The sequence below is a fragment of the Aulonocara stuartgranti genome, assembly GCF_965226115.1.
Source record: "Aulonocara stuartgranti genome assembly, chromosome: 4".
Classification (NCBI taxonomy): domain Eukaryota; kingdom Metazoa; phylum Chordata; class Actinopteri; order Cichliformes; family Cichlidae; genus Aulonocara; species Aulonocara stuartgranti.
The window spans coordinates 5,308,575-5,335,608 of NC_138942.1; the positions used below are offsets into that span (position 1 = coordinate 5,308,575).

General features: G+C 41.6%; 1 protein-coding gene across 8 annotated transcripts in view; it reads right to left on the reverse strand.

Moving 5' to 3' along the window:
* Nucleotides 1-1,820: 1,820 nt before the first annotated feature.
* slc1a9 (solute carrier family 1 member 9) overlaps nucleotides 1,821-27,034 on the reverse strand; it is a 29,543-nt gene continuing 4,329 nt past the window's right edge. For 2 of the 8 annotated variants that reach the window (XM_082531665.1, XM_082531664.1), the window contains 12 exons: nucleotides 25,349-25,421; nucleotides 23,789-23,912; nucleotides 16,847-17,002; nucleotides 15,858-16,010; nucleotides 13,786-14,042; nucleotides 11,904-12,009; nucleotides 11,667-11,793; nucleotides 9,541-9,774; nucleotides 8,587-8,781; nucleotides 5,253-5,387; nucleotides 4,660-5,098; nucleotides 1,821-4,047 (listed from right to left, as the gene is read on the reverse strand). In XM_082531665.1, the coding sequence (XP_082387791.1) occupies nucleotides 3,841-4,047; nucleotides 4,660-5,098; nucleotides 5,253-5,387; nucleotides 8,587-8,781; nucleotides 9,541-9,774; nucleotides 11,667-11,793; nucleotides 11,904-12,009; nucleotides 13,786-14,042; nucleotides 15,858-16,010; nucleotides 16,847-16,997 (2,004 nt within the window). In that variant the 5' untranslated portion in view covers nucleotides 16,998-17,002; nucleotides 23,789-23,912; nucleotides 25,349-25,421 and the 3' untranslated portion in view covers nucleotides 1,821-3,840. Of the gene's footprint in view, nucleotides 4,048-4,659; nucleotides 5,099-5,252; nucleotides 5,388-8,586; nucleotides 8,782-9,540; nucleotides 9,775-11,666; nucleotides 11,794-11,903; nucleotides 12,010-13,785; nucleotides 14,043-15,857; nucleotides 16,011-16,846; nucleotides 17,003-18,750; nucleotides 18,947-19,106; nucleotides 19,446-23,467; nucleotides 23,542-23,788; nucleotides 23,913-25,348; nucleotides 25,422-27,034 lie in introns of those variants that run through there. The other 6 variants (XM_082531663.1, XM_082531662.1, XM_082531666.1 and 3 more) reach the window with 5 other exon arrangements.

The window sequence follows — 27,034 nt, forward strand, 5'->3', positions numbered from 1 at the left end:
ATGCCAAGATTACAGTGAGAGAAGAGAGATACGGGTCCTTGATTTTGTAACGAGTATTAGCTGAATAGAACAAGTAAGGAACATGAATCATTTCAGACTTTAAAAGCTGGTTTTGTAAGTTATCTTGAGCATGTGGGCATAGTGTTACCTGTTTGTATTCTGAGTGCAGATGATCATGTATACATCTTTCCTTACTCAACAAAGGTCGCATTTTATCACTCACGCATTTTCGAATTCCTTCTGCGTGACTCCGTGTGCAGCGACTGTGGGAAAATGTAATGACGAGTGCTCAAGTCTAAACATGTTTACAGAAGCATCACGAGGCACGTGTACAGGAGGCGATGGTACTGGACAAAGTGTGAGTCAGGTTCTTTGATAAAATTGTGAAATCTCAGAAATGTTCTGAGTCAGAGCTGCAGGCTGATGTGCCGAGCGATCCAGCCTCTAGATGTCACACTGAGTTTTAAAACCAAACCAGGCTGCCAGGCTCACTCCTGCTTCTTGTGGGTCTGATTTAGAATATGCCAGAAAGACTTCAGATTAATGTGTTCCACCTTGAAATCATCACGTTTGTAAACCATCTCGAACTCAGAGCATAAATTATCTTTTATTTTTATACTACGCTACCAAAAAAAACACAATTTAGAATGTGAAGAGGGAAAGATGGAATTAGTTTAGAGTTCAAGACAAAATCTGTCTCTGTTATGTATTTATTTAAAAGAGATGTTGTAATTTTTTCACACGCAGCTTTTTAGAAATTGGCTATGATGCTGTGGGCTTCAATTTGAGCTTTGGAAAACTTTCAGGCCACATGATGATATATCAGATCATTATTTCTCAGAGCACTCAGCCATGAAAATAGTTACAAGATTCATACTTTGATTAATGTAATCATATAATTCTTTGTATTTCTGTTTATACTATAAGGAATACCTCTTAGCACCTGTAATTTTAAATACTGACTGCTTTAAATATATTTCTTTGCAAAAAGAGTTTTTCTCGTCTAGTTTGTGAAAATGGCTTCTGTGTCTTAAATTTTTGTCCTGATGTTATGTTGAAACAGAGCTGGAGTGAAGATAATAGAAAGGAGCAGATGATGCTCCTTGTGACCCGTGACCCCCCAAACCCCCAACACTCACACACAAACTGCTCTGAACAGTGATAGCTGCAGTGATTAAATTCCTGACCCTCGTTTCCCTTCAGATGGTGCGACATGATATTCCCACGTCATGCGCTGAAGGGGCAGCTCTCTCATGCCACAGGGCAGATTAGCGCTTTCTTCTTTGGACTCCATCAGCCGCAAATGTCGATCGAGACAAACTCGAATTTTAACGAACCTAAACGAGAGTTTTTGATTTTCAGTTTTTGCAGAAGCTCTTTGGGGGGGGGGGGTTCACCTTTCTGCTCAGCTTTCCTCTCTGACGTGTCCCTGAGCTAACGTCAGCCTTGCTTGCAATCACCCACAAAGCCCTTATGCTGTCTGGGAAGAATGAAAAGGATTGACGTCTTTCTGGCCATCTGCCGCCTACCGATTCCTCTCCCATCCATCACTCTCCCCTGCCTCGCCCATCTCTAACTCTTCACTGAGAGGATTAAGTGTGTTGGTATCTCTGTCTTTGTCTCATTACAGCCTCGTGTGTAATGTGTGCATTCTGCTTATGTGTGTGTTGCAATCTTTCCACTCAGTAATATCTTTGTCTGCAGGATTTTTCCACTGTCTTTAGTCACCAAACACTGACGCGTGTCCCCCTTTGACTGCAAATCCTCCCACAGATTGCACAAGTTCCTTTAGCAGCAGAGGAAACACAAGAGAAGTGCAGTTACTTTAAATAAATCTCTAAGATTTTATTACATACAGTATACACACAATCTGGACCTGTGACTCTGCATTGAGACTCAAGGATGTAGGGAGGCAGTTCATGAAGCTCAATTTGAAATGAAAGGCAGTTCAGTGGGACAGAAGATGATATTTTACAGCAATTAACAAATTTAAATAATAAGTAAGAGTAAAATAACAAGTAAATTTAAACAAACAACAAAATTGAAACAGCTTCTGGCCTAAAATTCATCATTTCACACACCAGACCACAACAAAGAAAATACAAACCCTAGATAATATAGACAATATTAACATCAACAGTGACTGATGTCAGAGGGAATAAGGTAAAAGAGCACTGAGGATAAACATGTAAAGAGAACTGTATAAAAATACTGCCTGCCAGATGTAAAGTATCAGTTGGCATTTTTAAAGGACTAGTTCAACATTTTGAAAGATATTTGCTGTCTTAAATAGGAAGATCTATTTGTCTCGCGGCTTTCACGCACAAACTCATCGCACATGATGAGTTTTCACGTGTAGCACAAAACAGGAAAAAAATCTGCTTTAGTCTGGTTCTCACTTTGGTTTGAATTCGAGTGGCGCCTGGGCATGCAGGAGGAAACCACATACCTTCTGTATTCTCATGCTGGCAAGTTATAGACTAATAAATGAAATGACTGAGATGCATTTTTATATTTCCACATTTACATTTGGTAACAGCTAGAAAAGCTTCATAGCTGCAGTCAGTTCACGTGTGAAAAACTCTACTTTCATTTCCGACAAGGTGACCCTGGAGCATCCGTTAGTTAAGTTGCAATAGGCTCAGACTGCAATAAGCATCTCGTTTTACTCCTTTGTTTCCTTTTCCCCAACCTCCCAGCCAGTCACGGCAGATGGCTTTCCTCCCTGAGTCTGGCACTGCTGGAGATTTCTTCCTGTCAGAAGAGAGTTTTTCCTTCCCACTGTCACCTGCTGCTTGTTCAAAGGGGATCATTGGATTCTGGAGTTTTTCGCTCCAAAATACGATAGGGTCTCAAACGTAGTCAACTCAAAGCACCTTGAGTTGACTACTGTTCTGATTTGGAACTATATCGATAAAGCAGAATTAAAACGAGTACTTTCTATCAGTATACTAATTATAAAGCTACAGTTTACCTGCTAGTTTTCTCAGCCAAAACACTAGTAGGAATCAGCTATCCTGGCTATCTCCAAAGTGAAGTAAATCCACCAGTACTGGTGACCACCTGCAATGCAAGACTTTGAAAGGATCAAACTGTCACTCTAGTGAAAAATTTAACATCCAGCAAAAGTGCACATTTTAAATTCAGCTTTTAAACTTGTTAGAAAAAGACATCACCTGTTAATTAATGAGATTTAAAGGTGCTAGTAAATGTTTTATGACCTTGAAAGAGAACCAGGCCAGCCGTTTTCCACTGAAAGCTACCTGAAGTTCTACATATATTTACAGTTAATGATATTAGTCTTTAACTGTGAATACATTTTTCCTCACTGCAAATGTCCTCAAAATGTCAAACTTTTCTTTTAAAAGTAAATTTTTTAAAACTTCCTTAAAGGGAAGCAAAGGGAATCTGAGCAAAATGAATTCCTGTTTGTGCGTTACAAGGCTGGTGAGAGCACCAGCAGACTTTTTTCATCAAGAGCAGACTCACATTCTCTGGCATCAGTTGAATTCGTGGACGTGTATGCGTTTGGGAACATTTTAGGTTTGGGTGGATTTCAGAAGAAAAATTATAAATCAAGACTGGAGTAGATAAGATAAGGAGGAAAAGAAACTCTTTCAGCATCCAACCACAGGGCAAAAGTCTCAGGCCTGGTTTTTAAGGGCCTTCTTGGGAATATTACACTGCATTGCCATCATGACATTTTAAGATCCGTGCATTGAAAAATTAGCAATGCAACCCACTCTGTACCTCCACTGAAGAGTGAAGCTGAAAGTGGTTAAAACCTGTCGTAAAAGTGGAAACAAATCGACTGTGAAACACGCTGGTGGTGAAATCTGATCACGGCAGGTCGCACGGCGGGATGGTGTGCCTTCGATCGTAAGCAGTGTCATCGCTCTCCTCACCGTCGCTTACTTCGCCCAGAACCCTCTCCCTCTCCTCTTCCTCCTCAGTTTCACTCTCTCGCCTCAGTCGCTCCCGCTCCCTGTCACTTTCTCTCTCTCGGTCTGTCTCTCTCTCTCTGTAGGAGCGCGGCAGTGTGGGAATCTGAGAGTGTGAAGAGACCGAAATGAGATCATGCAGCCTGCACTGACTGACCAACATACTTAAATTAAACATGCTAAATGTTAAAGGTCTTTCCCAGGATGATGTCATCATAGTCATATTATTAGGTTCAAGGCTTTGTGTTTATCTGCATCCAGAAATCTTTGATGCATTTTCAATATACATGATAAAGTGGGCATATTATATTAATTTCTCTGTAGTTTTATTTTTGGTTTTTTATACTCTATTAGAGTAGCTTTACATGATTTGCAGTTCAAAATACTCCTTAGTTATCTTAATGCATCCGAGGGTTTTAACAGCAGGTGAGTGGGGTTTCTGTGATGTCATACAGAGCTAAGAATTGAAAAAAAAAAAGCCTTTAGAGTAGTGTCAAGGCTAAGCTTTTGGTATATTTATACTGAACTGGTAAAATGACCCTATTAAAACATTAAAACATCAAACATTTGGTCAATTACAAGTTACAAAACTATAGACACATATTCGTAATATTCAACAAACTCTATGCTAAATAACAAGGATAACAAGAAGATTTAGATTTCTAATGTATGTACTAACTGCCATCTGTCTTTAAAGTATAAGGTAGAAAGTACGTACCTGATTGTCATGGCTGGGCAGGACACAATATCCTGGCTCTGTCCTGCGCAGGAGGCGTGGGGAATGAGTACGGAAAGGCCTGGAAGAGTGGGAACAGACGGAACGCGGAGAGGGAGAACTGATGGAGCGTGGTGACGGAGACCGGACAGAACGGGATGGCGAGTAAGTGATGTAGTGGGATTGGGAGAGTATGTGACTGTGGTGGTTTTGTTTGGGTGGGCGAGGGGAACGAGGAGGCAGCTCGGGCGGTTTGAGAGGGTCGACCATGTCCATCTCCGTGAGGATTGGCGGCGGAGGGACGAAATCGAGCTCCCCCTCTTGCGGGAGCGTTTGCATTTCGGCTGCATCAAGTTCGGTGAGCTCCGTCTTTGACAAGTGATCCACAATCCCGGCACCAAATGAGTCGCCAACGACATTGATGGAGGTACGCATTCGGTCACTGAGTGGACAAATGGCATCAGTGTCAGTGAGTGAAACGACGTCTTAGTGATACCAACATTTTCACAACCTCTTGCATACGTTAATTATAGCACCCTAACATGGATTGCAGAGCAGTGATTTGTTATTGCCTGCTCATCAGACACCTGACTCACAGCAGCCAGTCGACAGCGATCAGCAGACTGATGTCCTGGGTAGGCAGGCCGACAGCTGTCAGGATCAGTAGCATGGTTACCAGTCCAGCGCTAGGAATACTGGCGGCTCCAACACTGGCCAGTGTGGCGGTCATACTGGAGAGAAGAGATGGGAAAAAGGTATATTTAAATCATGCTTGCAGTAATGTGCTGTAGGCAGGCAGAGATAATCAAATCGTGATTTTAGTGACGATTCTGGCTTTTTCCCATTTTCACAGTTATGCACATATGGCCTTTTCCAATCAGTCAATCAATCAAGTGCAACCCTTTCATCACTCCCTAATAGTTCAGCTTGAGTCAAGTGTCAGACATCCCTGTAACTACTGTGCTGCCCTAGGCCTCTTTTTGCCTTTTTTTCCTATCTGCATAAATCAAAGGACACACTGGGTGTCTTTAAATTCTGTGTCTAGTACTACCTAGTAATGCAGGTCTAAGCTAAAGCAAATTAAATAGCATGGCCTCCATCAGTTTTTCCAATAGATATCCTTTCTTTGATTACATAGCAGTTGTATCCGCTGAGTGATGTGGGCTGGCAACAGACATTACTTTTTTCATAGTTTTCTGAACACTCGCCAAAAATGGTAGACTGAAAAATGCAAAAGTGAACTAATTCCACATGCAAAAGGAGATGTGTGATGGAAAAAATATATGAAAAAATAATTAAACCCAACTGTAAAACCAGACCATTGTGCTCAAAAACCATTGAAACACCAGAAAAGGCTTAACCGAAACCACATTTAATATTGGAACTCACCAATTCATGCTTTCACTGCTGATTCAGCATGTTTAGTCAGTCATATGGCAGCCAAAAGCACAATTAGCTTAAAGTTAAAGACTTTAAATTGTAGCGAGAGGTGAGTTTTAGTTTTACGTGTTTATAATATCACCATATAAAAAAATCAAAAACCCTAATCTGTCTCCACCCACAAAGATTTACACATGGAGTGGTCCAGTATTCTGTTTCTCAACATCACACACCAACAAGTCTCGGATTTATGTGAGCTCATTTACGTGTATTTCATCAATGCAATGCTTGTATAAAGTACATGAGGATAGAAAGGACTCAGTTCCTCTGTCCACAACAAAAGATGTTTCCTAAAGTAAAACTTTAAAGACTCTGAAAAATGCTGCTTGTCATTGCATGTCTGCAATTAGAGAATTATCAGTAACCACAGGGGCCTGCAGGCCAGCCAGTCTGGATACAGCTCTAAACTGTGATATTTACTGCATGAAGCTATTCATCTGTTATTAGTTACTCTCTCAATTGTGTCTGACAAACTGCAGTGCCAATTATCACCACGCTGTGACTGGGAGATTAAGTGGGGCAGATTTATGTAGTACATATGGATTTTATTTCAGTTTCATCACACAAAAACCATACAGCATTTTCTTAAAATTCGATTTCGTGGTAAACAGCCGTTGATGAAAGACACACAATAAACAACTTCAAAGTGCTGAGCGTTATTTGTAACCCGCGGCCACAACAAGCAGAATCTGATCCAAGCAGACTGGATCCAATCTCCTGCTCAAACCTCAGAAATGGGAGATGAATATTTCTTTATTTCCTTCAATATTTATTTCTATACCTCGTAACATACTTGATGCAAGTTGTTTGAAAATGAACTAAAGCATGCAGACTGTACACTTCTGTAAATGCAGAAAAGAAAATGAATGAACGAGTTCCAATGTGTTTGTGTTGCTGGTTTCTCGATAAAGATGCACCGAGACATTTGATGAGTGAAATTATTTGTAATTTATCTGAATGTTGCCTAACACTAATCAGCTGGTATTTGTGCAGGCATAAAAGCTACAGATGCAGATTGCTAAACAAGCTTTAGGTGTTAGCTGGAAACTTAGCGCTCCTCTTGTCCAGCTGCAGTCACTTCTGGTTCCAAAACATGTCCATCTTTTATATACAGTCAAGTCAAACGTCACTTTCCATTCATCTATGTTTGACGCAGGACGAGAGACTTCAGGATGAGTCAGAACATAATTGATATTTTTCCCTTTTTACTAATATTTGAATCAGAATGAACTTTGACACAAAAACCTTACAGCAGGACGGGCTGACACGGCATTCAGGGAATATTGTTTGTTAATATCCTTCTTAGGAAAAATAACAGAGAGCAGGACAAAAAAGGAACCTGTTCTGGTGCAATCAGGTGACAGAGACCGTGATGGAGGCTACTTACACTAATGTGCACATCGGTTTATGTTTACATTCACACCCCCACAATTTCCTGTCCCATCCTGCTTTTGGCCACAGCATGTGAGTAAATTGTGCCAGGTGCTTTTTCCTCTGGCTAAACACATGACCTTCTATCACCTAGTTTACTCAGCTGATGGCGTAAACAACAACAAAAAGACAACAAACAGCTTGTCACAAGGGCCTCAAAGGTGCTCCAACATCCATGCTTAAGCATTATGAAGCGTTTCACGTCAATATCAGCACAAATTTAAATGTATATGTAGAATCAGAATATATGCATAAAGTTTTATTATTTATTGCCATCTCATGTTGCGTCACTTCTGATTTTGTTGGTAACTAAAACATTCTGTGTGTTGAAATAATCAATGCAAATGTTTGTATACTGGATACTTTCTACAAAAGTCAGTCCATCCTCTTTATAAACTGCACGCCTAGCTAGCGTTGCAGGGTAGCTCAAGCTTCTCCCAGATGACACTGAGCGAGGGATGTTGGTTCCTGCAAAGGTCATCGGTTCATCACAGCGCTGCAAACCAGATAGACAAGACAACCATTCTTGCTCATATCCACACCCTGAGCCCATTCTGAGAGACCAATCAACCTAAAATGCAAGCCTTTGCACAGTGGAAGGAAGTTGGAGCACTCGGAGAAAACCCACGCAGGCACAGGGAAAACATGCAAACTCCACACGGGAAGGCCCCAGCTGACCTCGAGGTGCAGATCCAGAACTTTCTTGTGTGCAACTACATTGCTAACCACTGTACCGCTGTGTGGACTGGTTAAGGTCCAGTGTATAGATATTAAAACCACTTTGGTTTGTTCTGTTTCTTTTATGAAAAATGTAAATAGAAGAAAAAGCAGTGCTTGGAATCTGAGTAGGTTAAGTAGAAGATAAATGTTTTTTGCTCTTGGTTTTGGAAACGAATAGCTGGCTGGCAAAGATGCTGTAAGGCATCTTCAGAAGCAGCCAAGTAAGGAAACTATTAAAGGCTTATAGTTGATGTGGGAGAAAGAGCAGCGGCGCCTCAACGGTGCTGCTTTCTGATAATGAAACCTGAGTCATGAGAGTCAAGTCACCATGTGGTTTACCTGACAGTAACGATCTGCCCAGAGTCCAGGGTGATGTCATTCATTTGGGCAATAAAGATGGCGGCCACGGCTTCGTACAAGGCAGTGCCGTCCATGTTAATGGTGGCACCTATGGGAAGTACGAAGCGAGTCACACGCTTATCAATCTTCAGATTTTCCTCAAGGCAGCGAAAGGTGACCGGCAATGTCCCCGCACTGAAAGAAGAAGGCCACACAAGAAGGCGAGTTAGAGGGGAAAAAGGTGCAGATGTACTCGGAGCAGGCGCAAAGTGTCTGCTGAGGGATATAAAATAGGCAGACAGGTGGTGAAAGGCATAAGTGCAGAGGTGAGGGCGAAGGGAAGAGACAACAATTAAAAAAGGCAGGAGAAATTTGAGTCGGCCGACAGCCTCGTCCTAACAGCTGGGGTAGGCCACTGTTTCAATCCTCCAACATGTGAATTAAAGGAATTTGATTCCCGGCCCCGCTGAGGTCGGGTCATAATATAATTAGAGAAAACGTTGATAGGATTACCCATATTCACTAAAGCCTCAGTAATGTGCCAAAATAACAGTTGGTTTCAGCAGCAATGCTGAATCCCAGGCAGGCTGGGCCAAGCCAAGCCGGGCAGGATACAGCGGGGCCAGTTTGGCTGGTGGCAACTAATCCGAAGGCTTAGATACTTACAACACAGAATCTGTCCGACATGGACTCGTCTATGATAGCCTGCGCTTTGGGTCTGCTGTCCTGATTTGTCAGTGTAGCTGCATAAATACAGATTTTTGCCTTCAGGCCTTTCAGATTTAACCCAAATAGCTGAAAGCGAGTAGCAGGCTACGCCGATCAATCACGGTAACTACAACAGCTGTCCAAGCAATACGTGTTGTAAAAGAAATATGTGACACACATGTGTGAACACATGCCCAAACAGACGACTTCCAAACATACATATGCACTTCCTGCAAGCTGTCATACCTGCTAGCAGTGCCCAAGGCTGTGATCCATGCCTGGAAGATCCCAGAGTAGAAAGCAAAGGGGCTTTTTCTGGTGATTGCAAAGAATATAGCGGGTAGGATCAAGCCCCCATGGATCATCAGACCCACAATGACAGTCACCATGTACATGCCCAGCTGCCTGGCTACCATCTCCAGGTCCCCGATAGCTGCGATCTTTCCCGCAATCAGAGAGGCAATGCCGACAGGAGAGTACCTGGACAAAGACATCACAGCAGAAATTATTTGATTGGGACTGATTGTGGTTCATGTTCCATTAAACTCCATTTAGTATACACTATATATGTGTATGTACATGAATATTTCTTTCTGCTTTTTTAAACTGTCCAATAAGCAACAAAGCCATTTGAAGGCAGAAATTGTTTGATTTGATTGACTGAATTTAATCTAATAATTATGGATGAATTACAACAAAGGACAAGGTGTCCACAGGTCTTTTGAAGGCTACCTACTCTTTCTACTTTACTATTCTTTAAAATAATATTTAAGATCAAACCTGTAATGAAAAATACAAACTTTATATATATAGTCAAGCACAAAAGTTCACACAAAAATAAAAAGACAAAAAATGGCTTTGTTTAGGAACACAAGTGTGTGTTAATGTGAAAACAACATAATCATTGTCACCGTCCCAAACATTAAAAAAAATGTTTCACATGCAGTGTTATTGTCCTATTAAATATTTCTATGAACTGGCTTCAACCACTAAGAGTTATTGGTGGTTACCACCATAGCTGTTTGTCAGTGAACTCACCATGTCTGCATGTTACTGCCAGGATCACATTTCAGTATTTTAAGATGTTTTCTGACACAACAACCATTAAATAAGTCAATAATTAGCCTATAAGCGTCCTGTTGCCATTAACTATATTTACACATGTAAAACACATTTAAAAGGGATAGCAGAACAATAAACAATGCCGCAGAAATGGTGGCACTGTGTTCTAGTAATCCATGTGGTGACATGACTATAAATTTTACAAAGCCTTTTATAAATTGATATGAATTTAAGATATTTTAAGAATATTTAAGGAGCTGTAGCCACCCTGTTACTTTTTTTTAATGTCAGGCCAACGTTTTCGCCACCTCATAAATCTTTAGTCACTGTCAAAGAAGCACGTTTCTCTGCAAGGGGACAGGACACATGCTTGGATCTCTGGTTTCCAGCTCTGGAGAGCAGTTGTCCCTGTTCATGAATACAGACTGCAGTTATTGGGACACTTGAATTAAAGCGACTCCTTGTCCCATCATGAGACGGTGCATTCTCCCAGGTCAGCTGGCATCCAGTGACAGTTGTTTGGTGCGGTATGCCATGTATATGATTTGATAGATATGCCCCTTGTATGATGCGTGCTTTTTGTATACACTGGATTCTGTGTTTGGCTCGCACCATAAGCCCATGAGTAATCTGTTTACACTGAGTGAGTGATACAGACAATGATACAGTTCCTTTGGTGTCCAGCTGCACATGTAGAGGAGGCTTAGAGGAGCTGCGAGACAAGCATCCTGCTGTTTCTCGTCCAACCGCCTACTCTACTCCTCCTTTCCTTTCCCATCCCCGCTCCGAGTACCGCTACACTTTCTCTGCGCCACTTGCCTGGGCTCTGTGAAGCCTCAAGACGTGCACTGCTCTCACACACATCTTTTTACGTCCCTCCTGCCCGCATCTACTTTCTGCTCTGCCATCAAGTAGCTCCTCTGTCATCGATGGATCCATTACATTCTGGAGATCTTCCACCACGGCTCCCCTGGGAGCCCACAACGCCGTTCCGGGCCCCGGCTCCTGCTACTCCCCAGCATACCACAGACTCCAGCATGTCCCAGGGAAACCCTCTCCCTCTTTCCATCTGTCTGTGTCCTTCACTGACACACTTTCTCCCTCTTCCTCTTTGTTTTTCTATCTGACCTTGCTGCTTGTTCCCACAATTTGCCTCAAGCACACAGTCTTCGCCTTATCCATCACTGTCTCCGACCGTTGTATGTGGTATCGCCAAAATGTCAAACGTTGGCCACCAAGAGGAAAAACAGAGGCACGCACTTTTTAAACACAGACACACAAATACGAATGAAGGAATACAAGACACCGACCACATGATCATGGACACCATCGTCATGATAATTTCATTGAGGATGTTGAAGAAGTCACACATGACCTTCCCACGCTCGCCCATCCGGCCCATGCAGATCCCAAAGGTGATGAAGAAGCCAATTAAACCTTGACGAAAACACAAAGCAAGCGAGTAAGTGGAAAAATGAGAACAAATAACCAAAAAGAGACCTGGAAAACGCAAGCGTCTCGCAATACGAACTCTGTTATCAACTCACCGAGGACGTTCATGCCCCATTTGTATTCCAGTTTTTTTCTGTTCACTAATATGGGCTCAGTTTGGTTTGCTGCTGCGACCGGCACCTTTTTCAGCACCGTCTGAACCTGAAGGAAACACGGGGCGACATTCAGATTATTCTGTGGTTTGTGCTGGGGTGCTTAGATTTTGTAACTCCCATTGTGTGTGAACAAACAAAGTTTTGGCAGCGGCACGACGTGCTCTGATTTCTGTTTAAAGAAAAGGCAAAAGAGAAACATAAATACAACAAAGGGAAAGAAAAAGGAGACGAAAAGGCTGAAAGGGGGAGGACAATTCCCTGCTGCTAAAGCGGTGACTTACATGAATTTACTGAATTCCTGATGAATATGAACAAAGACGCAGTTTAAAATAAAGATGCAGACAGAAATAAAGCTCTCGGTTCACCAGCAGATGCCTTACTGCACTAAATAAGTATGTGGCTTTGCAGCTGTAAAGAGATTAGCGGTAGCTGCAGGACGGCTGACCATCGCCCAGTCAAACACAGACAACTACTTCTAATCATTCAGACGAACACGCATGACAGAAAAAACAGGATTGGACAGAAGAAGGCAACTGCAGCATCACAAAAACACAAGCCGCTTCCTGAATTGTCCCTCTTCGACGGCACCATTAGCACTAACTCACAATACATTACAAAGAATGGAAAAAAGCAACCCTAGATCTATTTTATAAATGACTTGATGAATTGCAATGGCACTGATTTATCGTCTTTTAGTATGTAAGACATGTTTTCAGTGGTTCAGTTGATAAGCTCTATATTAGTATTTGTTTTAAACTAGATTATCACACTCTGGGCCCTGGGTGGGCAACAAACTGTCCCAGAACTGTTGTGGAGATCTGCACCAATGATCTGAACTCATTTCTGTTTAATATTAATTTAATTTTATAAGTGTATTACTGCAGCAATCCACACCAGTCCCAGTTTTTCATGTTGCCCCTTTAGAAAATGAGTTGCCCACCCCTGTTGGGGATGGGTTTGGCTTTGACTCCTGTGATCTTTCTGTGTGGAGTTTGCATACTCTCCCCACACCTGCGTGAGGTCTCCCGTGAGTACCCTGGCTTCCTCCAACAGTCCAAAGAGTTGCGTGGCCTCTTAGCCTCTTTCTAGCCAAATGAAGCCTTTGAATCAGTCCAGACAGCATATGTAAAAATTGTTACGTATGAAGTTTGGAGAACAGCTAACCTCTCTGGAGAACCATAAGTTTTTAAGAACTCTGTCCGAGTCCTTCATTCTCTCAAACTGCTCAGTAATCCCTTATCCAGAAAAGTTCATCTCCTCAAATGTGGCCTGGGGCACAAGCAAGACTTTCCAATATGATACACTTTGGATAATAATTATTAGCAATAATAATTGTTGACAATCGCTGACAAAACAATCACAATTCAGGATCCAAGTGGTAGCTGTTTTGGAAAATTAAATCTGTAGTTTGCAATGGTTTTTCTAGTAAACTATTAACATGAAGCACATGAAGCGATGTCTGTGAACATTCATTCAAATTAAAGAGGAAATTTATCTTGAAAAACAAAAATACAATTTTAATAAACTTCAGATATTATTTATTTACCAATTTCTTTCTCTATTCAGTGTAGTTTGATTATCATCACCTTAAAGCTGAATGATGCAAATTTCATATAAGGAATGTAGAGCCTTACCAAAAGCTTTGATGCTGAAAGTCCCAGCAAAGCAATACTGGGAAACACTCGCGTTTTATTAAAAGGAAACGTATTAGTCAAGAATCTTTCTTTGCTATGTTTATATTAACATTTTCAGTTTGCGTGAAAGCTTATGGTTCAAGATGAGCCAAGATAATGAAGCAGTAGATGGTTAATGTAGAGGGTACCTGCTGGAAGCAGGCTTGCACCAGGTTTTCTGGGAAGAGGTTTCGAATCAGGTCAAGGAAAGCGTCCAGGCTGCTGACTTCCTGGTTTTTCGTGGATGTGGATGATGAGTTGCCTCCCCTCAGTTTAGGGTTCCCTGGGTGGATCCCCAACACCAGGATGACCCCGAGGACGGCAGCGATTACAGTGGTGGACATGTAGTACACCATGGCTCGGCTACCCATCCTTCCACTGGAGCGCGCGTCTAGACCAGCAAGCCCTACAAGAGACAGACAACAGATGTAAAACAACGTGTGTCCAAGTCCACAGAGTCAATAACAGCGTCTTTACCTCGAAGCTCGAGTTTCCCAGTACTTTAAAGTGCAAATACTTCCTGTAAAGTTTGATACATGTTTTTTGGATAAACCGCTGGCTTTTTAGTTTTTAGCTTTTCACATGCTAATTCATGAATCAACTCAGGTGGCTCTAGCTGGCTAGCTACCTGCTAGGTTTTCTAATTTCAGTCACTAAACTGGTTGTGAGTTTGATGATTTCTGGAGTATTTTTATCCAATTACAAGAGAAATATTACAGCATACATAACTGATATTATACGTCTGTTTTCCTCCTTAATTCGAGCATTTAAAATGCATGTTACTTACTTAAATCCTTAACACGTGCAGGAGCTGTTCAGCCATGGAAACCCATACCGTGAAGCTCCCAGCATACAGATTTTGTGCTGATGTTAATGCTGGACGAGGTTTGGAACGCTGCAGATATTAAGACTTTTGCACTTGTTGACCCTGTTTCTGTTACTTTATAGGTCTGCGGCGTCATGACTGAGCTGCTGTGATTACTGAATGTTTTCACTTTGCAATAATACCACTTATAGATGCTTGTGGAATATCTACGATGCAAGAAATTTCACAAACCAACTTGTTGCAAAGGTGGAATCTTGTTTAAGGAGAACAAGCAGATTCAGGGAGCTTTTTAGAAAAACCGATTTTTTCACAAGTGTTTGCAAAGGCAGACTGCATGGGTAGGTCCTTGATTTTATACACCTGTGACGATGGGACTGAAAACACTTGAATTCAAAAATTAATGCAGCATTGCTTTTGCCTTGGAGGCTGGATGCTGGAGCTATCAGTCCTGAATTCACTGTGTTCCAGTGGCAAAGTCAGAAAAGCTATGAAATACTGGATTTCTTTTTGCTTCTTAGCAAGGTAGAGTCATTCATATATCACTAGCAATGCAGTGGAATGGTTCTTTATTTTTTTGTGCTTATAAACATGCAGCATATTTACAAATAGAGTCTAGCTGAAGAGATTGCAATTAATTTCCAAAGGGTCCACCTTCAAAACTGGGACTCTTTTAAGGAGAGATTTTACGGCGGATTTTAAGCAGAACTGGGCACTTCTTATTGTAGATTGCAGATTTTTATTAACTGTGTATTTGTGCCCCATTTATCAACACAACAGTGGCAGTGCAGTGGCAGAGTACGAGTTTTACAGTTTCATTAATATTTACATGGGCTGCCACCAAGTCAAGGTTGGTGGGGTTGTTTTCTGATTTGGAAGTCCGACTTGAGGGGAATGTTCCAGTTGAAAAATCCAACTACGAAATTCCAATTTCCAGCTTCAGATGGAACACACCATAAGAGGAGTGGCTCAATACTTTTACCTACATTGTGTATGTTTGTGTGACGCTCCCATACAGTCTTAGATGCACCTTCCTAACCAAACTTGGTAGAGTTAATTTGCTTGAGTTAGCTTATAACAGAAATCCACCCTTTTGTCCAAATATGGTAACTTCTGACTAATAAGTACACGTAGTCCTGTAGACTACATGTACATGCAATAGTCCATTAGTTCTACTAATGTCAGAATTAAAATTTTTCTACAGTTAACATGTTTAGTTTAGTTTATTATGGTTAAAGTTCAGGAGTATGAGGTTGTAGTTGGTTAGTAATCACTGGGGACAATGAGTGTGCCCTAAATTATGCACACACTGGACAATCACCCGTTACAGTGTTAACACAGTATTGGTTACTTTTTAACTTATTAAAACCAGCATGATGCTGTCTATAATGGCCACACCTGTGATAAGGCTGGAGATGATAAGAGGCAGGATGAGCATCTTCAGCATCCTCATAAGGATTTCTCCAGGAAAGGAAACCATTGTGAGGGCGGCGCTGTCTGTCACCTGCATGTACCGCAGCATCATCCCAAAAACGGCTCCCATGACGACGCCTGAGGAGCGGAAAAAAATAAGCTAATTACAGAGTTTTGTTTTTGTGCAGCAGTTGTTTAGCCAATCATGTCTGCATTCATTTCCCAAACCATTAAAAAGGCATACTATGTTTCCATGCCTCAAAAAGTCCCATAATAGCACAGGCTATTGTTTTATTTTCCAGACAAGTCGAAACGCATGCCTAAACACTACCTTATGTGCACATTTAAAAATCTAATGAATATTGGTTTAAAAAATGAGTTCCAAATGTCACAAATATGTAAAACTCAGTAGTAATATTAACCGTGTCAGAAATCACCCTCAGTTTATAACCTTTCGGCGGACTCATTAGCCTTTTTTGTGAGGGCCCCTAACACTGTGTTTAACGTTGGAGATGCAAGAGATCGCTGACTAATGAGAGCCATCTACTGAAATGTAAACAAGTTCATATCAAGGTTTAAATCTATGTGACAAATTGCAGACAAAAATAACACACTCCTTGACTCTGCAGGCTTTTTTTGACAAAACACACAGCTGTGGAGAAACATACCAAAGTGTTTACAGTGGCAGAGCAAAGACAACAACAAGCCTAAGACATCTCATGGGAAAATGATCTCGGAGTATTTACATCAAGGTTTGCGTGTGGTAATTTTTGCTGCAGCATAAATTGGTCCTTTTCTTTTTTTTAACAATAAAACTAACCTCAGTTGTAATTCTAGTCATTCAGTAAAACATGTGGGAATTTGGAGTGTTAAACTATGTGCATAAAAGCAAAACAAAGGCTTGTTTTGCTCCAGTATTTCTTCAACTTGTGCCCTCATCATGGCATCGCCTGAGTGCTTCTTTTCATATGTACCCATAACCGTGAGTCCCAGCAGCAGGTTGTGTGTGTTGCGGCTACAATGGCCAGCATCTTTATACGCAATCTCTGTGTTGTCATCTCGCTGGTTTTCTTTCTCCTTCTCCTTGTTTGCGTTGGACTGGTTGGCTGTCGGCTGGTTTGTCATCCTGTCTGTGAGGACAGTGGAAAAGGTGGGTTTTAGTGCTGAATGACGACGTGCTTTGGAAAGCAAACTGCAGCATCTCATAGCAATGCTGATTAGCTTAGACTATAAATGTTTAACATAGCAAGGGTAGACTAGCAAGGCTTCACACTTTACCGCTGGGGGTGGTCGAGCCTATTTTTCAAAGGGGATTAGTGAAAACCAGAAGCACCTAAGGCTCACACAACAGGAATGTCCTGTGAGGATTTGGTTTAGGTTCTAAATGGAGGTAAATGTGCATAACTGAAGGCAATCCAAACACAGCAGGCAAGGCCTAAACAGGACATGAAGAAACAACTCAAGAGATGTAATCTGTTCATCATCCTTTAAATGGAAAATGATGAAACTGCCAGACTCCAAATACAGCACAATATGGAGGTGATAGAAGATAGAGGAACAGATTTAGCTGATTAGTGAGGTAAAGTGAGGTAAAAAATGACCCCCTAGAAGCAATAGGATGTGAACCCTGGATGTGTTACACGCTCTGAATGAAGTCCTGTGTACAGTGAAAGCATTTGTTCAGGTGTTTTTGATGTTTATCACCTACATTTCTCTTAAAACAGAAAGATAAGACAAATTCATCTATAACTTTGCTTAATGTGCACCATCTTTTCTGATGGATTTATTAAACTGAAAAGATTCTGTACAAACTAATCAAAGGAGCTTGCAAAGAAAAGCGTCTGGACTTCTTTAAGTTACTTGAAGACGTTTCACCTCTCATCCGAGAAGCTTCTTCAGTTCTAAGGTCAAATGGTGGAGAGTCCCAGATATAAACCTAGTGGGAGTAACCCCCCACAGAGGGACAAAAGGACCCCCTGATGATCCTCTAATCGCCTGAGCCAAGGTGTGAAATTGGGTGTGGGTCCCAATCAGCCAGAGTTAGGGGTTGTCAAAGATGATGACTCACAACTCAGAGGGTCAATATTAATGCTCTGGGCACCATTTGATATCTGAGTGAAAATTAATGGCAATACATCAAATACTTGTTGAGTTACTTCATAGAAAGCTGTCACGGTCAGGAGCCTGCTAAATGAAACGTCTAGGGATTAACAGAGTCCTTCAAAAACTGTGAATGTCTGCATCCATCCAATAGATATTTAACCTGGACCGAAGTGCAGGAATGATGTCAGCATTACCACATGGACAGCATTACTGAAAAGAGTAATTTGATAATAATGAAATCCAAGTGTGCTGTCTCTATAAATCCAAATCACACCTACAATAATTCAAATCTATCTATCTATCTATCTATCTATCTATCTATCTATCTATCTATCTATCTATCTATCTATCTATCTATCTATCTATCTATCTATCTATCTATCTATCTATCTATCTATCTATCTATAGATATAGATACATATATAAAGCAGAGTTATTTCCATCAAAACAATGAGTCATGGAGGAAGAATGTGTTTGCTGTCCAATAACACGACACGTTTCCAGTCTACCAAGAAAATTTCAGAGACCCCACCGCTACCATCTCTCAACATTAATTGTACATAAACACATCTGGAGAGCAGCGCGGTCGTGCCAAATCCCTGTCACAAGTATGAGCGTCACATTTACAAACTGTCTGACTCAATGAGAGTCTGACTCAATGAGATAGCTGCAATCAGACATCATTATAATCCATCAATTTGAGCAGATGGCATACAGTCGTATACATTAACCAAAAGAACAATACACAAGGGAGGATGTGTAAAAAGATACCTACTGCTTTATGTGCTCACTTCCACGCTCTCACCTCCTGCTCCCTCTGGCCATATCTCTGCCCCTTTCTAGTATGTGACTGTGTCCAGTCCAAGCACCAATTTGGATTTCCAGAGTTATCCCAAACTGGTGCGTATCAGGGCCGGAGAACGCCCAGCCAAGTTTCAATTGCAGAGATATAATCCTCGGTGAATGGAGTACCGAGGAGAGGAGGGGGAGGGTGTTCCTCTTAATAGTCTTCACAAATCCTCTTTTCAATCCTTATGCCATTCTTAGCATGAACATTGTTTGGTAATGTCAGCTGACCACATGCAATTTGCTTGCGTATGCGAATGAGAATAAGAGAAAGACGTCTCTCACCTTTTCATCAGTGTTTACGACAACTGTCCGCTCCTTGTGTGGATTTAAATGACCACAGTAGGCGGAAAAAATTGAGCCCAAAAAAGTAAAAGTTTCAAACTGAGATGTGACCAGCCTACAAAAGGGGCTACTGCAAAAAAAATGAATGAGTAAAGTTTACTTTTTAAACAGACAACAAGAAAAACCAAAAATCCTGCTGAATGTGAAAAAGACTAATACTATGAGAATAACAATATCTCTCATCCTCTCCTTTCCTGATAAGAGACCTTGAAAAAACTAATCAACAGCATGTATCCTGAGATGAGAGCAGCAGTGATGAGTGTAAGCTGCAAAGACATCCTCAAGGACCTGATGCGGTGCTGCAAATCTGTCTTCCTTCCCCAACAGAGAGATTTCCTGCTCCAGGAAATGTCAGCGCTGCCTCAAGACAAAATGTATCTGGCCTCTAGGAAGCAACTCTTGTTGGGCTGACCTGCTGCTTTTCAACAGAGGAAAACTGAGACCATTTACAGTTTGGGAAGATTAAATTTGACTCCTTAACTTTCTAAAGTCTTGCCTGAAAAGCCCTAAACAGAATACAGAGCAAAGGCCATGCACCACATGGAATTTCTGTTACATCACGAATAAAATGCAAGAATTCAAGTCAGTGAATTCAGTTTGGTCAGCCAGCTTACAGTAATCCAGGATTTCAGAGCAACATGACACAGGTATTACCAGTCTGCCAGGTAGGCTGCAGACACAGGCGCATATTCCTTTGAAGAGAGAACAACTTTAAATCTTTGCAAGAGCTCTGGAAACACATGTTAGTGATAAGTGCTGAAACAGCGGTAAAGGAAGAGTGAAGCCAGAGCAGAAATAAAAAAATAAAAGAAGCACTAAACCCTGCTGGTACAGTAGTGATAGCATTGCTGTTTACATGCCCTCTTTGCGAAATACAGACACCAGACAGAAAACCTCCCACAGTGACTTTCAGAGTAATGGCGACTGGATAAACATGAGTTCCCTCAGCGTAAACACTGCGGTCATCCATCTGATGTGTGATGATGACCTGTGCAGCGCGTGACAACCATCACAATCGGTCTTCACATGCGGTCATGCACTTACGACACATCTTCTTAATCGTCATGGCTTCCAGGGCGACGGGTCACCACGCCAGAATGAGTTAATCTCCCCAAAGAGCGAGCTCTGATTACTGTAAATGAGCCCAAGCAGCTGTAGATAAAAAGGTGCGCGTACAGCTCGAGAGAAATACCTCAGTTTCTGTCGCAGGCTCATCAACCCCCCTCCTCATTTCCACCCATAGTCTTCCACATAAATAATCCGACCGTTCGATCACAGACGTTGATCCAAGAGATCAAACAAATGCAGCTCTAACTCTCCGAGCTTAACGTTCACCGCGTACAAGCTTTTTGATTTCTTCTAAAAATCAGCATACAAACATGGCTGCCACTAGATATACACAACAAAAATGTACATTTTAAAATCTGAAGTGAGCAACAAAGGACCGTGAATAATCGATTTGGCCATTTGACATGATAAAGTTGTTGTAGTCACGCAAACTATTGTTGTAAAGTGAACTTCTCTTGGTTTTTAAGTGAGTAAATGTGAGAATGTCACCTTCGCTTCTACGCAACTTTGATATATAAACTGTAGGAGAGGCTCAACTTTTTAATGCAACGAACATGAACTATAAGAGAACTTCTGCATCCAGATGGGATCACTGTGTGACGGCATGTAAACCGATCAAAGGTACGCGTCTCCCGCTAAATCACCTGATTCACTGGTGCTTTCTACACAGACTAAATTCCCATCAATAATTATTTTGTTCTTTCAATCAAGGTTCGCATTCAAATTTACAAACATTCCCATTCAAATAGTGTATCCATGTAAAGATTTTCTGTGTGTGGATGTTACAAATATACGCTGTATTTTATTTTAAGGAACCATCTGTGCGTGCATGTGTGTGTATGTGTGTGTAACTCCGGGTGTGTACGGGTGTGTCAGAGGATTATGTCCAATGGTTGATTGTTTGGTGTGAGCCTTGCAAACGGATCGAGATATAATCCCCATCCCGCCCCTCCACCACCCTTGTTCAGCAGAGGGAGATGAGGATGGCCACTGCAGCAAACACAATAAACTACACAACACACAACTGCCATCGCATATCTAATAAATGAAAAGATCTGGGTGTGTTATCCTGTTAGCACCATTATGCAATATCACAAAAATGAATGTGTTGTACTGTTGTAGCTGGCGAATGTTTTTGGGTTTTTTGCATTAATCAATGATCGTCTGACAGAAAATCAACCAAATAACATGAAGTCTTCCTGCTACATAAATGGAAAAAAACAGCAAAGTCACAGATTTGAGAAGATGACATCATCTTACAATCTGTCTCTCACTTAAAATGACTATAAAGGTTCAAATTTGTTTTAAGCTCATAAATAATTAACTCATCATTTCACCTCTGGGTCATCAGGATAAATGGAAACTGCTGATTACTTTTCAACATTCCTAAACATACATTTTAGCTCAAAGTTTCAAAGACCTTTTCAAATCTTCTTTCTCCTTTGAGTTTGTGACCATGATGGCGTTCCACGACAGAAAATCACCAGAACTGTATTAAAAATACACTCAGCATTTTTCTTTTAAGTTGGGTTACATTTATTTGAGCATAAAATACATTTTTGTTCATTAAACAGACAGAAAAAATAGGAAAATGCACAGATATATCTAAGTATTGTCTTAACTATATAAACTTTGAGACTGTTTCAATTGACTACAATTTAATTTGTTATAACAGCAGTTTATAACAACTGTAGTCTTTTATGTTGAAAGGTTCAAAGATGAGACACACTCCCTTGAACAACACTTGGCAATGCTGTCGAGGAAGGCTGCCCTTTTAATAGTAAGAAACTTGAGGCAGAACCAGATTCGGCCATCTGCCAAAGGCCAATTTTGAGCCTTAAAAACCTTGAAAGTCGTTTAACAAAACATCAGGTGGTCATTTGTATTGCAAAGATCTAATTTTACCTTGCAAAACATGAACTGAGCTGTAATTCACATTTGATTGCTGCTTTCAAACATTAACCGTGGTGGGATAAGATTGCCTGCTTCTGCTGCTAACACATAATTGTAAAGCTGCACAATAACAGTTACACTCAAAGACAAGAGATAACGCGCACATGCTGCACCGCAAAAACGCCGTAACGGCCTTCTCTCCCTACAAACACCCATATTCTAGATATCAGCGATGACAGATACACAGCACGAGTGTCCGTGCACTTCAAAGCAGAGCGCTGCCAAACTCCTTCAACATATGCACAACTGCCTTCAAACACATGCCTGGTGTATGAGTTTACCAGATCGCAAAAGCAGCGGGGTTACAGTCAGTGAAGGTCAGTGTCGACCACATCAGGTCTGTACACACACACACACGTGAGCGCACATGGGTCTAGATGCTGCCTCTTGACTGTTTGACAGTGAATAACAGGAAACTTTTGATACTAGATAATCAGATTCAGCACCGAATTTGGATTTGATAAATGCTGTCTAATCCAATGGCTTCTAGTGCATAAAGATATCTCACTTGCATTTCCTGTCAGTTCACACAAGTTGAAGATCACCAGTAGAATGAAATTAGGCATGTCAAGAGCAGGCTCTGGATAATATTTCAGAAGTGTCCTGAGGTTAATTCAAAGGAAGTCAAGGATGTGACAAGCTGACATCAACAACTAACACTTTATGTCTCAGGCCTATCTGTTGGACAGCGTTACATATACAATAACAAGAAGAAAATCCCAACGTCTCAAAAGATACAAACAATAAATGTGGCAGCTTTATTTTGCTAAGATGTGAGAATAGGTAGAGTGAAAATGAGAGAAAAGACTTGAGTTCTTGTGTGTGTGGTGTTGTCTGCATGTGCGTGTGCGAACACATGTCAACACACAGACACGCACCCCCTCCCCTCCTCTCTCACGGACGATAATCTGAGTGCATTAATCTGTTGTTTGAACTCCTTAAGCACAGGCTGTCTATCACATCTGCTCTCTTCACCCCAGTAAAGCTCTGCAGTTTATAAACTCCCTTTTTCTCCTCTCGCTCTCCTTCCTTCTCCTGTCTTTTCCTTTTTTGATCTGTCGCCGCAATTTCTCTATCGCCTCCAGCAGGACTACATTTAACACAGCTCATTCCCTTCATACAGTAAATCCATCTTCTCATTTGGTAAATGGTAAATGGCCTGTATTTATATAGCGCTTTACTAGTCCCTAAGGACCCCAAAGCGCTTTACATATCCAGTCATCCACCCATTCACGCACACATTCACACACTGGTGATGGCAAGCTATTTGGCCACCAGACCTTTTTGGAAACTTCTTATTCCAGCTTTGATCCCTCTCTGATCCCTCTCTGATCTTTCTTCCTCTTACTCACATCTGATAAAACATGACAGGGCCCACATGTTGAAAAACTGAAAAATCACCCAAGCCAATGTCTTTAATGAAATAAAAGCCCAAAACATTCACAATCTTTGCACAAAAAAAGATGAAACAAACCATTAATGTGTCTGGAATTAAACACTGAATAGTCACAAATGATACAAATTTAGCGCATGTGCGCGAGGCGTGAATGATTGGAGAGGAGAATATAAAAAAATGACAACAAGGAGACGGACGAGCTTACCTGCTGTCTGTCGCTGTCTCCCTTCCGACAAGAGCGAGGCATCGGGAGAGACACGCAGAGCAGGGACGTGGAGATGATGAAGACGAAGAGGGGATGGGAGGCGAAGTCACAGTCTTTGCGTCATCTGAGGAAATTTGCAGATTAATACAACAGCTTGATGCTCTGAGCCCCTCTCCTCCCCCACCTCACCCCACTGCATCTCACCCTCACTCCCATCTCCTCCCCTCCCTCCTTTCTCTCAGCCTTCATGACTGTGTCTATCACAAGCCTCTTTTATATCACTTTGGTTACACTTTTGGGGAATGCACGGGACAGGCGAGAATTACCAGTGACAACAATCACACGGAAGGTGGAAGATAGATGCAAGAAACAACTTTAAAATGATTATGGAAATTCTGCAAGTTAGGAGTTTGGGGAGTTTGGGGGGGGGGGGCATCATTATCCTCCCTTCCACAGGAGGGTGCTATGACTCTTCACTGAATGGAAGAAACCTGCTCAGCAGCTTCCCCCTGAGGCATACATTGACAGATATCAGTGTCAGTCGGTGAGGCCTCAAAGTGCATGGGGGCTCAAGGGTGGAGCTGCTACATACTGCACATACAAGGGTCAGGCTTTTTCCATGAACCGTGACACTTTATCAATACACGGAGTTAGAAATAAAGTGATAAAGACGATGAGAAGTTTCAGGTTTGTCATTCCAGAGCGCTGCGTCGTAAAGACTGGAGGCCCGAGGCTTTATGGGGAGGGGTGGAAGGGGGGGGGGGGGGGTGATTTATGAGTGTAGCATCTCAACTGTCATACATGATGTTGTATAACAACGTGACTTTGCAGACTTTATTAAGGAAGCATTCTTCGGTATAGTACGAAACCCGCACAGCCGTTTCCTTGCTGGCTTGGCAGACAGACGAAAACTAGAGTAAAATAAAATTACCTCAAAACTATAGCACTAATATAAAGGTGATTTTATAAATTGATGCACATTCAGTTACCTTCTGTGGTATCTCTAAAAGGATCGCTCATTACAAACAAACAAACAAACAAAAACTACCAAAATAAAAAAAAAACAAATTCTGATCTGGAATCTGGACTGCCGAGCAGATGTCACTTGTTGCTGAGTCCATTCTAATTTTAGCTTAAGGATACACAAAAACACATTCAGCAAATATTTAGGTCAGTAAGATATTCTTTAGAGTTGAACTTTAAGTGTCAATTTAAGCAAATACGAGAAGAATATTAATATAATAACAAGACTGTACAGATGCTTTATATTACAATGTCACTTTATCCAAAAGCTAAACAAACATAACATTTGTTTTTATTCCACAAATTGCACGAAAACGATGGATGCAACCACCGTGACGTCATGGTTTCCCGACTATGTATTTGAACCCTCAGCATTAGCGTTTTAGTGAGAAGCAACCCAGAGAGCAGAACAGAGGGTAGAGTGCAAAGTTATCAGTTAACACTAAAAAGCTTTGGCTAGCAAGCAGCATGCATGAGCTGCACAGGTGCAATCTGCTAATTAGTGACAGACTAATAACATATTAGAATTTCACTCACCACAATTGGAGCACAAGATTCTCAGACAGGCTACACTGCACAGCATTTGTAGTATAATTCTGTTAACAAATATCTAAAAGCCAAAGAGAGACATTTGACTGGTTGGATTTAGGGAACTGAATTAGTGCAGGTAAGGTTAATCAATGTTAATCAAAGCAGCCACATCCATAAATCTACACCTTACGAGAGAAACTATAACCAGAGATCAAACAGTGTTTGCAACACACTGTTACAAACAGTTTTAATGCTTCAAAGCTGAACATCTTAATGTGGACGTCTGTGAGAACTGGCTCGCTAATGGAGTCAACCTCAATTGCTTTTTAGACAAATTGCATTGGCTTCATTTTTCTGCCTCACAGGTTTCCACTTTTCATGTAGAGTATTTGTTATCTTTCCTTTATAAGGGCATATCTTTGATTATTACACAAATTATACATTAACAAACACTAGTTTCTACTCATAACAACACCACAGTTATAAGTCAGATCTTAGTGCATTGTATACTGTATTCTTAAAGTCTTGGCATCTACTGAGTTTGATTTTTTTTTATCCGGTGCCAGCAACAACAAATTTACACTCGCACACATGAAATCTGTGCAACCGACAAGAATTTCAAACATACCCTTCCATGCACACCCACCACTCACACACAGTCCCACAGGAGGACAGATGGAGAGGGGCAGAATGGGAACAGGGGCTTGTACAACTGGGCCGGTGTTTCCATTGTGCAGTAGGTGAGCCGTAAGTCTATCCTCTACTAATTGCCAGACCAGTTCAAACACAAAGTCTGCCACTGAAATCCAATCCTACGGGTGTTGTACAGTGAGTAAAGTTTACAATGTGTAACATTTTTCCCCTGTTGGCAAAAAATAGGGCACATGGAAGAGGAGGTGAGGGGATGGAGAGGAACGGCGAGGGCAAAGAAGGGGGGAACCAAGGAAGATGTGGACTGTGCCGGCGTCGGCAACACGGAGGATGTAACTGTAAATAGATCACTCACTATTTAGGCTGCATGTCTAATCTAGGGGATCCAGACTGAATGAAAGTGTAGCCGCTGTAGGTGGACTGGGTCCTGTAACGGGACACTGAGGAGGCACCGATAAGGAGACGAGGAGGAGTGACTGAGAGGTGATCCGCGGGAGAGAGAGGGGTGCTGTAAGGGGAGAGGTGACAGCGATGCAGATGATGTAAACAAGACGCGCAGAGTGTGTGCATGCGTTGCGTGAAGCCGTTTCGTAAACTGACAACGACCCAGCTACATCGCACATCACACAAAATCCAAACTGAGAGAGACGTGGAACGAGGCAGACTGCTAGGCAATGCAACACAGCGCCAGTCTGCATTTTGCACCCATTTGAACCTGTTTCTAATTAGGCATTAAACTGAATTACCAAACCCCGTTCTCCTAATGAGGGCTTTGGAGCTTTGATGCTCATATTCCCTCTCCCTCCCAAACTGTTTTCCCGAAGGTGAACATTCCATACGCTAATTTCAGTTTCATGCAGGAAAGACTTGTAGCCGCATGTGCTGTTTGTTTGTCAGAGCGGCAGTGTATCGGTATGGGCGTGTGTGTGCGTGCATTCTTTGCTTCGGTGTACATGTGCGCTGTTTGCATGTTTATGTGTGGTCTGGCTCCAGACCCTGTCACTCATCCTCTTTGACCTTTAGTAAGCTGTGAAATTCAAT